Source organism: Cheilinus undulatus, linkage group 18, assembly GCF_018320785.1.
Source record: "Cheilinus undulatus linkage group 18, ASM1832078v1, whole genome shotgun sequence".
Lineage (NCBI taxonomy): Eukaryota > Metazoa > Chordata > Actinopteri > Labriformes > Labridae > Cheilinus > Cheilinus undulatus.
This window is the reverse complement of record NC_054882.1, coordinates 1,249,241-1,266,268: the sequence shown is the minus strand read 5'-3', so window position 1 is coordinate 1,266,268 and position 17,028 is coordinate 1,249,241. Positions and strand designations below refer to the sequence as shown.

General features: G+C 45.4%; 1 protein-coding gene across 4 annotated transcripts in view; it reads right to left on the bottom strand.

Moving 5' to 3' along the window:
- hectd1 (HECT domain containing 1) overlaps positions 1 to 17,028 on the bottom strand; it is a 47,200-nt gene that overhangs the window by 3,606 nt on the left and 26,566 nt on the right. For 2 of the 4 annotated variants that reach the window (XM_041812875.1, XM_041812877.1), the window contains exons 18-39: positions 16,860 to 16,954; positions 16,476 to 16,581; positions 16,246 to 16,380; positions 15,828 to 15,967; positions 15,340 to 15,552; positions 15,130 to 15,240; positions 14,772 to 14,938; positions 14,483 to 14,659; positions 9,234 to 10,232; positions 6,883 to 7,104; positions 6,321 to 6,454; positions 6,034 to 6,190; positions 5,401 to 5,471; positions 4,443 to 4,594; positions 4,312 to 4,366; positions 4,001 to 4,229; positions 3,683 to 3,765; positions 3,393 to 3,520; positions 1,682 to 1,883; positions 1,283 to 1,420; positions 559 to 1,037; positions 308 to 466 (exon numbers count right to left, since the gene is read on the bottom strand). In XM_041812875.1, the coding sequence (XP_041668809.1) occupies positions 308 to 466; positions 559 to 1,037; positions 1,283 to 1,420; positions 1,682 to 1,883; positions 3,393 to 3,520; positions 3,683 to 3,765; positions 4,001 to 4,229; positions 4,312 to 4,366; positions 4,443 to 4,594; positions 5,401 to 5,471; positions 6,034 to 6,190; positions 6,321 to 6,454; positions 6,883 to 7,104; positions 9,234 to 10,232; positions 14,483 to 14,659; positions 14,772 to 14,938; positions 15,130 to 15,240; positions 15,340 to 15,552; positions 15,828 to 15,967; positions 16,246 to 16,380; positions 16,476 to 16,581; positions 16,860 to 16,954 (4,352 nt within the window). The remainder of the gene's footprint in view (positions 1 to 307; positions 467 to 558; positions 1,038 to 1,282; positions 1,421 to 1,681; positions 1,884 to 3,392; positions 3,521 to 3,682; positions 3,766 to 4,000; positions 4,230 to 4,311; positions 4,367 to 4,442; positions 4,595 to 5,400; positions 5,472 to 6,033; positions 6,191 to 6,320; positions 6,455 to 6,882; positions 7,105 to 9,233; positions 10,233 to 14,482; positions 14,660 to 14,771; positions 14,939 to 15,129; positions 15,241 to 15,339; positions 15,553 to 15,827; positions 15,968 to 16,245; positions 16,381 to 16,475; positions 16,582 to 16,859; positions 16,955 to 17,028) is intronic. The other 2 variants (XM_041812878.1, XM_041812879.1) reach the window with 2 other exon arrangements.

Below are 17,028 nucleotides of genomic sequence, written 5' to 3'. Positions count from 1 at the left end.
ACAGTGTAGTGAAACATCAGACGGCTGATTGAGTTCATTTCCCTCCGTTTTTAAAGGTTCTAGAGAGGTTGTTGAAGGAAGGTGAAAGGTTACAGCTCATAAAAACTGGTGTATATATTTTCTAAGACGCCTTTGTTCATGACTAACCAGCCGCTTAGCCTCCTCTCTTTGCCTCTTTTAAGATGGCGTTCAACTCCAGATTAAAATCTCTGTATTTGTAGTTAATGATCTCAGACCTTCTACTGAATCTGAAACAGATGCTTAATAAACCCTGGAGGGTGTGGAAATGCAGTCAGGCTGTTCTTACCCGAGGTCTTCGATGCTGAGGGGGGGTCCGGAGCCCAGCGGGTTCCTCAGCATCAGGTCCTGCAGTCTGGTGTTCTTCTCGTCTTCACTTAAGCTCTTACTGGACAAAATCTGCCTCCTCTTCACCGCCAGCTCCTTCACCTCCTTCAGGAAACTCGCCCTGCATGAGGAGGAGGAGAGAAAGGTGAGGATGATGATGAAGAGGAGCAGAACTAAACACACATTTTAATCTCCTCTTTCTCCCTGCCTCACCTGTGCGGGTTGACGAGCTGGAAGTCTTCCCAGGTCAGGATGCCGTGGTACCAGGCGGGGGGTTTTGGTTTAGGGGGGTCCATAATGAACTCGGACTTGGAGTCCTCGTCGAAGCTGCCCACAGAGTACGTCTCCTGGCTCTCCTCCGTGGACGCCTCCGACGTCACCTCGGACAGCAGCAGGAAGGGCGTCAGGTGTTGGCGCTCGGGGTCGTGGGTGGAGCTTCTGGACTGGTAGAGCAGCTTGCTCATGTTGGACTTGATATCCCCCATACAGAGCAGCTTGAAGAAGGGCTGAGACACAGGGAGGTCCACCAGGCGGTTGTCCTGGATGCACTTAGCCAGGAAGATTCCCAGGAAGTGGAAGAGCTTGGTGATGCGCTCCAACTCCTCGCTGTCCTGAGGGAACGGGGCGGGGAACAGGCCGCAGGAACGCTGCACGTAGTACCCGGGAGGCTTCAGACCGCCACCCAGATCCACCTGAGACAAACAGAGGAGTGGACTTCAGTGAGGAGGTTTATAAGATCACCCTGATAGAAGCAGGAGATAATATTTAAACTCTGGACTTATTCTGGTAAAAACAGGAGTGTTCAGAGGATGAGGATGTCAAGAACCAGCTGAAATCTTCTGCACGTTTTCAAAGGTCAAAGAAATGAGATTCTGATTTTAGTCTGCAGACAGACCTGCAGCTCCAGAAGGATAAACTCAACACTTCAGCATCTCACCTGTCGGGATTCATCGTCAGGGAAGTCGTCGTCACACAGCCAGATCCCCAGAGACGTTCTCTGGAACTCTGCAGCCACCAGAGCGTAAAACTCCAGAGTCGGACCCAGACCTGTTCCCTCCTCACCCTGAAACTCCACCTGGAGGAGACATACACCAGTCAGGGTCAGGAGCTCATGATAAATGAGTTTAAGCTTCCTAAGGAGGCAGTAATGGAAGAAAAACACGAAGGAAACTCACAAAATACATTTAAATGATGACCGACAGCTTCTACAGTGAAATCTGTATTAAAATAAACATCAGACCTGAAGCGGTCAGATTTGACGGACGCTTCAGAGGAACGTCAGTACTCGTTGTATAAATCCCTAAATGAAGCCACCGTCTCTGAGTCCACCGCTCACCTCCAGCACAGACTTCCTGTCGGCGTGCAGCTGCATCACAGACTCCGCCCACTCCATCATGGCTTCTCCCCTGGGAACTTTGACTCTCTCGTGTTTTAGTCGACCCACCCTGAACTCCCCGGGGTCGTCCCGCCGCACGGTGGTGGACGGCCGAGAGCGCTCCATGGTCGCCTCGCGCCGGTTTTGCAGCCACACGATCGCCCTGCAGAGAAACGAACAGAGTCTGAGAGGAGGGTCTGCTGGAGTTCATCTAAATATATCTGATCAAATCTGACTTTAACAGGCACAAACCAGAGTCTATCTGATTTAAAATCGACTTTAGGAGCACTCACACCAGGCCCAGTCTTCCCTACTGTGCCAGAGCATGACTAGACCCCAGCTCCCTGCTGGCTCTCTCTCATTTCTCCAAACACGCCTAAGCATGCTTACCTCTTATACATCCATGATAAAGTCTTATCTTACCTTCTACATCAGGGGTGTCAAACTCTAGGCCTGGGGGCCAAATCCGGCCCGTGGTACAGTTATACCCAGCCTACCACATGACATAATATTTCTATTGTGACTGACCCACTGGATTGAGGTCTGCAAGTTTCCTCCAGTTTAAAAATGTAAACTTAACCCTGATGATCCTTGTGAAGTCTTGAAAATTAGAGAACATAAAGTGTTGTAATAATTTGATAAAAAGTCAGGAATGTGGGACAAGATATTACGCATATTTTCAGTTCTGCAGTTATGATGTAAACTCATGTTTTTGAATTTTTATGCCATATTTTGACCTTTTCAATTCATAATCTTGATTTATCTTATTTTTGACCTTTTTGATTCACAGTTTTAAATTCTAAGTAATATTTTGACCTTTTAAATTCAAGATTTTGAATTTAATCTCCCATTTTGACCTTTTTATCTCCTTACTTTGACTTTTAATTTAGAATTTGACCTTTTCAATCCTCAATTTAAGTCATATTTTGACCTCTTAAACTCAAAAGTTAAACGTTGACATTTTAAACCTGTGATTTTTAATGTTTATCTCAAGATTTGACCATTAAAAATGATGAATTCCACTTCTGTCTCATCTATTTTTTTCATTAAAAAAACATGTTTTTGACTTGAAATGCCACATTGTGACAATTTAACTTTTCATGTCAGTTTTTGAGCCTTTAATCTTCTTTTTTTAACTTCTTAAAACCTCAGAAGCACTTATCATCAGTGCTAAGGCTTTCCCCCCCATAATTCATTGCTGGTGAAAATGAGGTTGACCGTTTATGATTGAATGTGGACCCTGTTCAGCCCTCAGGTTAGACCAAAATTCAGAATGCGGCTCCTGCTGGGATTGAGTTTGATACCCCTGTTCTACATCATCACATCAAAAGATAAAACTCACCAGGGGAAGATAGTCCTAAACTTTCCCAATCACTGTTAAGAGCATTTGATCCAGCTGCTCCGATTATCCCTGAAGTCTGGGTAAACATCTGACCTTCTCATCAGACACATCTGAACTCTGTTGCTTGTTAAATGTAGCTATGAGGGAAGGTCACGCTGATTTAATCATGTCTCATCCTGCTTCTGCTCTTGCGTGGGCATCCCTACCGTAGGGCCAAGAGAGCCAGCGCTCAAACCAGTCACACAAACTGGATTTAGGGGGTCAAGCGTGCTCAAGCACAGTGCTAATCAGCAAATGTGAGCGTGCCCTTAATTCTTCCCTTAGACTCACCTGGACGCTCCGAACGCCGTGCAGGTGAAGTAAAGCTGTCTGGTCTCAAAGGGAATAAGGAAAGGACACTTAGAGGTGAGCTGTTCACACCAGTCAGGCAGAGCGCCGCTGGCCAGAGCGAGAGGCTCCTGGGAAACAAAGACACACACTGATTATCTTCTGCTGTAATGCACCGAGCCTCTAATTTAACGATGGGAAATATTCAGATAGAAAGGCTGGAGAGTGATGGAAAACATGCAGGACAAAGATTAAACACCAGCATCATGCTGCACAGATATATGAACTCTGACCTCGATCTGCTGCAGGATCTTTGTCGTGATCTTCTTACTGGTGAACTCCTCAGGAGACGCGTTAAACTGCAGCTCATCGAAGTCTACACAGAAAGAACAATTAATTTCTTACAGCAGCCTTTAGCCAGCATGCAGCTCCAATTAAATGATCTCATGTTCTTGTTTTTGCAGTTTGACAGGTTAGAGAGCTGTAAACAAAACTAAACATCATCTGCGAACAGCTGACAGAGCCGAGAAGAATTTAAGTCCTACGGAGCTTTAAGGAGAACAGCAGATGTGTTGTTCAGCTTTGCGAGTGTGTCTGGTGTGTGTTCGTACCCTCCTGCAGCGTGCGAACGTTGGAGGCGGAGTCTCCCCCGATGATGTAGAGGATTCTGAGCAGCTGCAGGACATCCTCAACCCCACAGGCGTTCTGACTGCAGCCCGCCTTCGCCTGTGCCACCTCTCGGGCCATGCCGAGAATCTCACTGCTCTGATTGGCTGAAACCGAGCTGGGGCTAAGACCGCCAGAACGACTGCCGACGCTGATGCCGTGTTCACACAAATCCTGCAGAAAGGAGGGCCATCAGGTCAGGATGTGAGTTTTATTCATGTTTTTATGACAACGCTGAGATAGAAGTGTTCCTCACCATCTTCCCGCTCTCCTTCTCCTTGTCGGAGTCCTTCAGCTCTCGGTACATTATCCTGCAGGAGAAGACGGCCTCAGTGATCACAGACATTTTTATCAAACATTAAATCTTAAACCTGTTGCTCCTCTTACGTGTACGTGGGCTCCCAGATCCTTCTTAGCTTGTCCGTCTTCACGGCCCCGTTACAGGAGAGCTGCAGCAGCCGCTGGACGTAGTAGAAGATGGTGGATTTGTAGTTAGACAGAGGAAGCTCCACTTCCCGAGTCGTACCCAGACCAGCCACCTAAACACAACAACAACAACCCAATTAAGCACAGCGTTTCAGCTGGAAGCTGACCTTTACATATGAGCCTTCAATAGGAGCCTTAAACTCCCGAGAGAGGTCTGACTTTTCTCTAAGATACACAGAATAAACTTTACTGTCCATCATTATAATAAAGAACGTTGCTGCTTGTAGATCCACTAGTTTATCTACATGGATGCTAAAGTCAGAGGTAAGCTGAATCGATCCTGGAACTATTAGCTCGATGCAGACTCAACAGCTAGATTTGGTTATGTAATAATGTGCCGATCTCTAAAGCCAATACCTAATGCTGGGCTTACACCAAAAGATTTTCACAGTCACAGACTAAAAACTCAAAGTCTTTAGTAAATTTTAGGAGTCTTACTGGAGTCACGGCGTGCTCCCGTCATCTCTATCGTTAAGTTTAAGGTGGTAATCTGTGCTGTTTTGTATCAGTCTTTTCCTAGTCTTGGACTTGCGGTCATATCATATCATGTTTTCAGGCTCTATAATGTGTCTATTAGTTGGAGTTACATTGCTGGCTTTATTTCTCATGGGTTCTCCTGTTGATGAGGTTTAATCGGGTTATGTTCTTTGCTTGTGTTAACTGTGATTCTACTTATTGTCAAGCACTTTATAAACCTCTGTTTTAAAGCTGCTATACAAATAAAGTTCTTATTATTATCTTAGACTTCTATTTTTGATGCCATGGTATTAAAAAAGTTCTCAGTATTGTCTGACTTTCTCTAAACTGTACCAAAGTTTAAAATAGTGGCATTAGTAAAACCTGACAGGTGTTGTCTTACCTTCAGCGTGAGAGCGAGGTGTGGAGACGGAGCACACTCCACCTCCTCCTGAACCTCCGAACGAGGAGTTCCTGAGGAAAATAAAAACGCACTAGGTTTATCAAACAACTCCTCAAACTGTTAAAGACTATAATAATAGTGGAATACAGAATAATAATAAATACAGCTTCTATATTAGGATTTCTGTCTTTTCTCCTCAGATTGTACAAGTTTCCACATTGGTAAGTTCCAAATGACTTAACAAATGCATGTTCATCAATAATATATCACAACTTCATAAAGTACTGAATCAGTTTCATTAATAAGAACTGCAAATATTGGATTCTTAATTCCTCTCAAATATGTTTTAAGATGCAAATATCCTGATCAAAATCATCATAAAGGTAGAAAAACATTTCCCAACACGAAAGAGAATATTTAAATACCCCAGTGTTTTTAAAGGATACTCTGAGCAGAGTATTCTAGTCCTATGAATATTCTTAACACAAAAATCTAAAAAAACACCAAACACTTACAGTTTAAGACACTTTATGTCCATTAGATCACAGTGGAAATATACACTGTAAAAACACAGTCCTTCACTGTTAATTCTATGGACTGTAGTACTTCCTTTCTCAGACTTTGTTTTCGTACCTGGTGGAGGGATCTCCAGGTCCGTGGTCTGCTGGACGTTGGTTCTTCCTGGTCTGGGGTCGAAAGCTGGAACCAGAGCAGAAAACTGCCTCTTTAGGACAAAGTCGTCGTCCCACGTCCTCCTGCGGCCTCCTTTGGTCTCATACTCCTCCTCCTCCTGCAGAAGAGCAGCAAAAGCACTCGTCACCTCCTCTGACATCACTTCCTGTCGCTCCATCCTCCGTCTTCTAAGTCAGAGCTCATCTATCTTCTGTTACCAGTTAAAAACATTGAAAACATGTTATTACCAGGACCTCCTCGTACTCCTGGTCCTCCTGATTGTCGTCTTCATTCTCGTCATCGTCGTCTTCGGGCTCGGGGAGGTCCTCCTCATCGTCCAGCTCAGCCAGTAGCGTGTTGGCACGGCAGCTGTCCAGGAAGTCTGCAGAACACAGAGAGAGAGAGAGAGACGGGAGGAGACAGGATGTTCAGTCAAAGTAGTGGAAGGAGAATAGTAACAGCTCTATTAAGTTTATTATTTTATTAAAACAGCTTCAGCTGTCTTCATGTTGCTGTGCCAGAGCTGCAGGTCTGATGGCGAGCGGTGCATAAAGACAGACACAGCAGGCGGGATGAAGCACGGCTGCAGCTGTATTTAAATCAGTTTAATTCCTGCATGTTTGTGAGGAGGTGGTGTATTATAAAGTCTTCCGAACACAACCTCAGCTGAGTCCCTATTTAAACAGTTCTCTATACGAGTTAAATAAATCAGAGTTTTAAGCCGTGCTTTAGTGGCGCTCTCTAATGTGGGCGGAGTTAAACAGCAGGTTAGTAGAAGCGTGCTGCATGTTTGTGTGTGTGGTCACCAACCGTAGAGCGAGAACTCGGCCTCCTGGCCCGTGTCGCTCTCGCTGGACGTGGACGTCAGGCTGGTCGTCAGGGTGTTGCTTAGCAACTGTCCCACCGACAGACCGGTGGTTGCCGTGGCTACATTATTGCTGCAGGTTACTATGGAGGTTGACATGGTAACGGTGGAGCTGGTGCCGGTGGTGGTGAGGTTAGGAAAGCTCTGAGCGCCCATGAGAGGAGAAGCTGCAAACAAACAAACAAACAAACAAACACACAAACACAGAGGGGGGTTAGTTTGTCAGAAACCAAAGAGACGAAGCAGCATGGAAGCTCTATAAGCTGCAGTCAGCTGACAGGAAACAGCTGCTGATTGGCTGGAGGAGGCTCAAGCTGTTCACACAGCAGACTGGAGCACCATCTCTACATGTCTGTTATCTGTCTCTATAGGAACCTCACCGAGCTTTGACGGTACTTTCCAGACATTTTCAGCAGCGTGTGCATGTTTAAGGAACCCAGGAACTCTAAGAACAGCTGGACTGAAAAAACCTGCTCCTTAAAAACACCACGAACGTTTCTACCAATGCCAACCCAACCTGGAAATTTCAACAAGAGGACAAAACGGACCTATCCACAGAGACGACAGCTGCCTATTCACTGTGCTTGTTTACATCAGAGCAGTAGAGCGGGACAAGAAGGCACTTTAACATGAGCTTAGGACCCCTCTGTAACTACAGCCCAACCAGGAGGATTTACAGCAATAAAGTACAACTTCCTGTCATTACTAGTGGAAGATTAACATCACAAGACTGAGGGAATACCTGGCAGTAAAAAAGGAGAAGTGGGAAAATAGAACTGTGGGTTTATTTGGTTAGAGAGCGCAATATTTAGGTCAAACAGCAGGACTCTAGCCTTCATGTGATGGTACTGCAGGGCCCAGCATCACAGTATAAAGGTAGTAGAAGTACTCTCACTGACAGAAACACTGTAGTATTAGTGCAGCAGTACTCACTGGCAGTGTTATTGCAATATTATTGCAGTATTATAGTACTTTAACAGCAGTACTCACTGGCAGTGTCATTGCAGTATTATTGCAGTATTATAGTACTTTAACAGCAGTACTCACTGGCAGTGTTATTGCAGTATTATTGCAGTATTATAGTACTTTAACAGCAGTACTCACTGGCAGTGTCATTGCAGTATTATTGCAGTATCATAGTACTTTAACAGCAGGACTCACTGGCAGTGTTATTGCAGTATTATTGCAGTATCATAGTACTTTAACAGCAGTACTCACTGGCAGTGTTATTGCAGTATTATAGTACTTTAACAGCAGTACTCACTGGCAGTGTTATTGCAGTATTATAGTACTTTAACAGCAGTACTCACTGGCAGTGTTATTGCAGTATTATAGTACTTTAACAGCAGTACTCACTGGCAGTGTTATTGCAGTATCATAGTACTTTAACAGCAGTACTCACTGGCAGTGTTATTGCAGTATTATAGTACTTTAACAGCAGTACTCACTGGCAGTGTTATTGCAGTATTATAGTACTTTAACAGCAGTACTCACTGGCAGTGTTATTGCAGTATTATTGCAGTATTATAGTACTTTAACAGCAGTACTCACTGGCAGTGTTATTGCAGTATTATAGTACTTTAACAGCAGTACTCACTGGCAGTGTTATTGCAGTATCATAGTACTTTAACAGCAGTACTCACTGGCAGTGTTATTGCAGTATTATAGAACTTTAACAGCAGTACTCACTGGCAGTGTTATTGCAGTATTATAGTACTTTAACAGCAGTACTCACTGGCAGTGTTATTGCAGTATTATAGTACTTTAACAGCAGTACTCACTGGCAGTGTTATTGCAGTATTATAGTACTTTAACAGCAGTACTCACTGGCAGTGTTATTGCAGTATTATAGATCTTTAACAGCAGTACTCACTGGCAGTGTTATTGCAATATTATTGCAGTATTATAGTACTTTAACAGCAGTACTCACTGGCAGTGTTATTGCAGTATTATTGCAGTATTATAGTACTTTAACAGCAGTACTCACTGGCAGTGTTATTGCAGTATTATTGCAGTATTATAGTACTTTAACAGCAGTACTCACTGGCAGTGTTATTGCAGTATTATAGTACTTTAACAGCAGTACTCACTGGCAGTGTTATTGCAGTATTATTGCAGTATTATAGTACTTTAACAGCAGTACTCACTGGCAGTGTTATTGCAGTATTATTGCAGTATTATAGTACTTTAACAGCAGTACTCACTGGCAGTGTTATTGCAGTATCATAGTACTTTAACAGCAGTACTCACTGGCAGTGTTATTGCAGTATTATAGAACTTTAACAGCAGTACTCACTGGCGGTGCTCATGACGTTCCTGCCCAGCGTGTTGGTGTTGTTGTCGCTGCTGCTTCGGCTCAGGTTCATGTTGTTGGTGGCGTTGGTGCGGGACATGTTGGGGGCGCGGCGGACGAAGGACTCCATGAGGCTGGCCTCTCTAGATGACAGGTTGGGGACGCTGGCGCTGGAGCTCATGGGAGCGCCGGCGGCCAGCAGGGAGCTTACAGAGAGCCGGGCGTTGGTAGCAGAGCACAGAGGCCTCTGGGAGGGCGTGTCTTTGCTGGAGGATTCTGACACTGAGCTGACATCCGGGGAGCTCACGCTCACCAGGCCCATGGAGATCGCTGTTGCCGGGTCAGTGCCGGCCGCTGCAGAGTCCTTGTTCCTTGAGTCGTCTCCAGGGGCGGGTGTATCGGCTGTGAGCGTGCCGGAGCTGGACGCCGATCCAGACCCGCCCTCCACTGCGGAGGACAGCACAACGATTGGCTCCTGCTGCTGTCCATCAAGACCGAGCCCACCCCCCATCAGTCCCCCGACCCCTGGGCCCTGGTCCAGCAGCAGCCCCTCAGCCCTCCTCTCCAGCCTCAGGCCGCCAGCGCCCGGCAGCCCAGCGGAGGAGCCCAGGCTGATGTCAGAGGAGGAGGCGACGCTGCAGACGGAGCTGCTGCTGCCCTTCCTGCTGGAGGAGCTGCCCCCGCCCAGCGACGTGGCGCCGCCCTTGTCGGGACAGTTATTTTTCACCAGGCTGCTCCACGACTGCTGCTGCGAGGATGACGAGGTGGAGGAGGACGAGGACGAGGTGGTGGTGGTGGTGCTGCCGCTGGCCGCCGGCGTCGCTGAGGGTCCCACCGTGGAGGAGGCGGGGCCTGAAACAGTGGATGAGACAGGTTTGGGTGACGGCGCTGTGGCAGCCGACTCAGGGTCGTACCCTGGAGCAAGCTTGAGGTCAAACTTCCCTTCAGCGCCCATACGGTAAGAGTTAGAGCCGCCAGCATCCCAGGTAACATCAATCCAGCCTGGATGGACAGAGAGATAGGAGGGAGACGGACGGATGGATGTCAGAGACCCGGCAGAGAGACAGCGAGAGAGAGAGAGAGAGAGAGAGAGAGAGTGGTAGAGCGAGGTAGACAGACAGCAGAGAAGCAGCTTACAGTCAGAGCAGCTCCACACGGCTCCACACTGGACCAAAACTCAGCACAGAACTATGAGATCCATGTTTCTATTACAGAAACACTATAACCACCATAAACTTCATCTTAAATTTTTTTTTATATCCTTCATTTTTAGCCATAACGGGACACGTCAAGTCACCAGACTACAGGAAGCTGCTCTTCTGTTGCTCTACTACTTATTCAAAACTGCAGACTCCATAAGGTGCATTTACTAAACACTGAGGTTTCATAGATGAATTTCACCCAATGAGGGGAAAAAACTGCTAAAAAGAAACCTCTCCAGTGTAAGGGACAACTGTTCGGACATTTTCTATCATATTTGATATTTTGGTTTTATTATTGAGCACACTCCCAGGGCAGAACCGCAGCAGAATCCTCAACTTTTAAGATTTCTTACTTTGTAAACTGTCAGACAGCGTCTGAAATCACAACATCAGCAGCAGTAATGCCTTTCTTCTAATCAAGCGGATAAATGAGCAGGAAATAGGCTTCAATGTGCCTTTATTTAGCTGCTAGTGGTGTCTGACCTCCAGCATATTTGTTATTGTTGAGCTGCTGGTAGTGTTTGACCTCTAGATTAATATTTGTTCTTATTTAGCTGCTAGTTTTGTTTGCAGGTAATGGTAAATACTATTTATAATTTGCAAGTCAAAGTTTTTATATTCCATATTTTTGTATTTATTAGTGCTCTTGCAATACTACTTTTATTTGTACTCTATTTCTATTGTGTTTCTGTCGCTAATGGCCTGCTTTGTCTAAGATACTTTTTGCTGCTGTAAATTGGAATTTCCCCTTGTTGGCCTAACAAAGGAATATCTTACCTTGTCTTGTCTTATCTTATCTTATCTTATGTGTTTGTAACCTCTAATGTCCACACACAGAGAACACGCCGCGATCAGCCAGTGAAACGTACTGTGGAGCATTTCCACAGCTGACGCTACAGTCCGGCAGAGGCGTGTGCCTGGAGCGCCACTACTCCGCTTCATTCGAGATACGCTGTAGGTCTGTTTTCAGAGCCAACCGCTGCCAAACCTTACCCCTCGATCAGAATGCTCCAAACAGGAAGTCACAAGCGTAGAACATCCGGTTCTATCAAAATACAACACAATGCACGGACTCCTGGTCATAAATCATCACTACATCAACATTACCTCTCATCCTGCAGCGAGATCAAAGGGTCACTGAGAAGTCAGTGGGTCACAGAGCTACAACGGCACCATTGACAAGGAAAAGTTAACTTTTGAGGACATTTAGCCAAAGGATTTTACATAAAATCACTGATCCTTTAAGCAAACATTAACCTTTTATGTACTCACTCAATGGAGGAAGCAATAATATCATAGACTTATACCTGAAAGGATGATAAATTAACCCCAAAAGGTAAAATAGTCCGCTGTTGACATACTATTTCTGCGTGGACTCAGAGTTATCCTGTGATCTCTGCCCGCTGCCCCATGTGCTCTAGACTCGGTGCTGGCAGTAAAATGACAGTTTCACTAGTTGTGATTGTGTTTAAAGCTGTAAATTTTTGTTTTGAGCTGTTAAATCATTCTTATTAATGATAAATATGGGCTAACTTTAATTTCAACAAGTCAAAAACCTACATTTCTGCATATTTAAGCATGTAGCTTGTTTATTCTGGTGGTTTTTAAAGGTCCAGGTGGAGCGATGAGAGAGAAAAATATGAACACAGTCACAGAAAATGACAATCAAAGCAAAAGTAGAAAATATTTCTGGTAAATGCAAAAAGCCACAAAGAAAGAAATCAAACAGAGGAACATAAATCATCCTGATTCATGATTATTTTTGAGCTGTGAATCAACAGAGTCGCTGCTGCCGGTGCCTTCATGTTCTCAGCACGCTGACGGGAAAAGACGGATTTGAATTAAAACACAGAAACATGGACAGGAGCGAGAGGTAGGACGAAGACGAGGACGAAGGGAGGAGGGAATGTGGCGTTATTTCCTGATGAGCACAAATCAGAGCGTCTTTATTTAACACAAACTGTCCAGGCTGTCTGCAGGGATAGGAGGGTGAGAATGCTAACACTGAGTCTGGAATGATCAATATTCACGCTACGCTAAAACCAAAACATGACAGAATCTTCTCCTTCTGCAGAGCCAACTCCAACACAACTCTGGCATTTAAGAGCTACGATAAACATTTAAACACTGTTTTTCCTGTCCAGTTTTTTAAATAGTACTTGTATTTAATAAAGAGAAAATTTCTAGAGCCCAGGTCAGACCAAAGAGACCCAAAACAACAAGATCAACTCAGACACTGCAGGAGACAGTTAAAGCTCTGTGGACTGAGGCTTTCAGCTCAGATCAGGCCGGCTGGTAGCTCTGTCAGTGATTCAGTTTATCAAGTCAACAGCAGCTGATTTAAGAGCATAAGGCACGTCATGTTTCAACAGCCAATCAGCATCTCAGAGCCCAAAAGGATGGTTACACCTGTCAGTTTTATTAGACTTTCTACAGAGGCTACAACAGGATGAGTCAGGGTCTAAATACAATAAACAAGCTAAGAGCCAAATAATGCCAAAGGTACAAAGATAAGGGCCACAGGTCTGAATATTTAAAGCCATGTTGTTGCTAAAGTAAAGTCTGTCCTGATTTCCTTACTCCACTTTTAACCCTGTCCTCTAAATTATGGCTAAAAGCCCAAAAATTAGTCGTTAAAAATCTATCTTATTGCAAATCCTTGGTCTGAACTGGGCTCAGCTGACTCTACTGTTGTTCACTTTAAATCAGCATTTTTAATGCTATAATTACTATCTGTAATTCTGAATCAGACAATGAAACGCTCGTCTAACTAAACACGTTGAGGGAAAACAACACAGAAGCTTGGAGAGGAAATGGTTAAAAGAGAAATGACATGTTCCAGCATTCTCCTCAGTTTGGATCCTGTCTAAGAGAAATAAATGATTAGTTATTAACGGTGACTGTGAGCAGATATCTGAACCAGCAGGATGCCCACCTGTACAGTTTTGAGGCTAATTTCATCAAATTAACTCTTTGGGCGCCACAGTTTTTTCAAGAAAATATTCAATTGTGATATGAAGATTTCAAATCGCTGTAGCTTGAAGGTGGTTAAAGAAAAAGGCATACTTTAAATGAGAAAAATCTTCAGTATGACCCAAAGTTTGTGGTGAGAGTAAATTCACTCATCTAATTTGCATATTCTTACGCCACCAGGCGGCCTCCACCGCCACTGCTTCTACCACCTCTGCCCCCACCTCTTTATTCCTGCTACCTCTGTCAATATTCGTGTTTTGACCACCCCTGGAACCCCCACCACGTCCCCTCATTGGCATTCGCTGATTACTCCCACCCCGGCCCTGGTGAGGAAAAGCACTGGCTTGGGTATGTGCTGCTGGTGGACTCTCATGGTGCATGGAGTCACTGTGGCTCTGACGCACCACTATTACTGGATGACTGAACGTCATCGTCACAGGGGTGAATATTCCTCTATTCCTCCTGGCATCGTGAGTATTCTCGCTAAAATTCGCTCTCTTTCTCTCTTCCACTCTCCGACTACAACCACTTCTACCACTTCCTCGTCTCCTCAACTGGCGATGCGTCTTCAAACTCTCTCTCTCCAAAACTTTGAATAGAAACACACCGACAAATGCTGCTGGGATTGAAGTTACTCATGTCCGCCATCTCCTGGTGTAAAGTAGTTACAACATTAGGCACCATATTTGCAGCTACAGCCTGTTCAATTCAGCAATACTGCTTGTCGCAATTTTGCGACTTTGGCGCTTAAAGGGTAAATAAAACGTAAACATCTGAGCTTGTTTATCCTTTATCTTAAGCGCTGTTTTTAGGGATTTAATATAAATTTGACAACACAAAATCATGAAATAAATGTCTGACTTAGCTTTGACCTGCTGGTTCAGACTCCTGCCGACAGTCGGGTCTCTGAAAGCAGACCAGGGACCCACAGCCCTCTGAGGAACCCTCACTTTCAAACAGAGCAGATGCACATTAAAACACACAGGATAGATGGTTTTTGGATCCTCGGGCACCAGGGGCTGTGGGACTGAAGGGAGGGTTTGTTTCAGCTCCTCTTTGTCTCGTGGCTTTTCTTACCGTTGTGGGCCTCTCCTGTCACCGTGCCCTCTCCGGCTGGATTTCCATCCTGATCCCGCCACTTCCAGTCGATGCCGCGGACGACCCGCGCCCCCGGGACGATGTACTTCATCACCTGGGAACGGAACAGGCGGCGCTGACGGCGAAGGTTGGCCTCTGCCTCTTTCACAGCTTTACCTGAGGGAAGACGATGGTTAATATCCAACACTAAGCTGATATCTGCTGCATGAAATACACGGCTGCGGTCACATCAGTCCCTCTCTGCATCGCTGTATCCTAGCAGACGTACCAAGCTGGTCCTCACAGACGGCGGTGACCGTCCCGTACAGCTCCAGTCCAGACAGTGATAGGTAGTGAGTCTGGCCGCTGGCGTTCTTCCCCATCTGTTTGATCCTGATGTGTCTCCAGCCCTGCTTCTCTTCTTTGGACGGGTCCAGAGGCCACGTGGCCGTCGACCTACCATTAAAAAACAAAGACAACGTCAACAATACACTCCTTTAAAGGATTTTAAAGATCTGCCTCTTAGCTCCAATCAAATCCTGGAGAACCTTCTAGCATGATAAGTGTTTTCTCACTTATGCTGAACTGTGCTTTAGCTGCAGATGATAAATTGAAGTTGAAATGAACAGAGAGGTTGTAGTTCTCACCCTGGTTCATTCAGGCTGCAGTCGTCTACGTGTGTATAAAGAGTCGTCCAGTTCTGACCGTCCTTTGACACCTGAAACACCCAGTTTCTCAACGCAGAGCGGCCGTAACCCCTGCAGGACGACGGAGGGAGGATGCATTAAGAAGGCACAGGTAGAATAGTTGGTATATTATTTGCATGATCGTCATCTAAGGTGCGTTTGTTTTCTAACCTGGCGTGTCTGAGCGTGTACGCTGAAGGGATGACCCAGAGGCCGAGGTCGACGGCAAACCAGGCGTTCTTGTCGTCGTTGGTGTGGCAGTTGAGGGCGGAGCTATCTCGACTCAGGATGTCCTCCAACCTCCCGTAGGGAAGGTTCCGCCCCTCTGATGATGTCACCACCACCAGGCCATAGGCAGCGGGGTTTACCCACTCGTAGGCGGTCCTGAAGGGAGCAGAGACGAGGTGTGAGGACACGGATGTTTACTTTTAACTTTCAACCCTAAAGTTTACAGTCTCTTATCCATTTTAATTATTATTGAGATTTTCCAGTTACACTTTTGAGAATAACCTCATTCCTATATCATACCAAACTGTCCGCTAGATTCACTCTTTCCTGCTCCACGGCTGCTAAAGTTCAGGCTGTATATTCCACACATTTCTGAGTAAAACAGAATAATAAAGTTCAGTAGAAGGAGGCTGAGCAGTCTCAGTTCTTACTTGGCGTTGGTTCCGACCCAGTAGATGATGCCGTTCTCGTCAAAGTCGTGTTGGTGTCTGAAGGTGAAGGTCTGACCTTCCCTCAGCTTCCTCACAAAGACGAAGGACGAACGCTCAAAGTCGTACCACTGCTTCGCCACCTAGAGGACCAGGAGAAGACAGACAGAGGTGTGAAATGATCTGAGAAGGCTGCTGAGAGTCAGTCGTCTCTTTACAACCCACTTTACCAGAGGATCTGTCCTGAGGTACTGGAAATGCAATTTGTACAAGAAATTTCCTATTTACAATTAATTTAAAGGTCCTATGAGGTGATTTCAAAATGTGAGCCTTTTATCAACTTAGATTTTGAACAGTGCTCTATAAAGAAATTCTGTAGCATATGAATGTCATGAGTGACATGACATGGCGGCGGACCCACCATCTTCAGCAGGTACTGCTCCAGGGACTCCACCGTAGCGAGCGGCTCCATCTTCAACATCCGGCCCGTCCGGTCGATCAGAGCCGTCTCGCCTGGCGCTCGCTCCAGACGGAACCGTAACCTCCTCGTCAAGATCTGATCAAATCAACAAACACAGTTGAGTTTCTCAACGTTGAAACATGCGCAAGTGAGAGGAGTCAGGCCTAGACTGAGCATGCTCTGTGGCCTACCTGCAGGTTGTATGAGGATCCTGGAGTGTCGTACAGGTGCAGAGGTAGACGTTCTATTGACTCCAGGACAGCTATCAGTTTACGGATTAAGGCAACAGCTGGTCGGCTGCAAACACAGCGGATTAAGTTTACGTTAATTCAGACTAAATATACAACAGAGCAGCAGCATGGGCAGCACCTTGTTAAAGCCCTGCAAACACGCACGCACCAAGCAGGTGTTTCCTCTAATCTGTGTTCTCTTAAAGATCCCAGATCTAACCAAAGGTGAAGTTCACTCCTGCTACATAGTCCCCAAACAAATTTAAACTGAGTGTTATGTGTTTTATATCAAGTTCCATCCATCTATCCAATATTTTTAACCCCCCTGCTTCTGAGTGCGGTTACCTTTCATCGTCTTCATTTTCACTGAAAGCCGCCTTAAAGACATTGATCCTCTCCATTAAAGGCTTACAATCATGTTTCAGGTCCAGTTCCACACTCTGCAGACAGAAACAACTTTATTTAAACCAGACGTTCACGTGTTTAAAAGTAGAAGTGTTTCAAGTTACTGTAG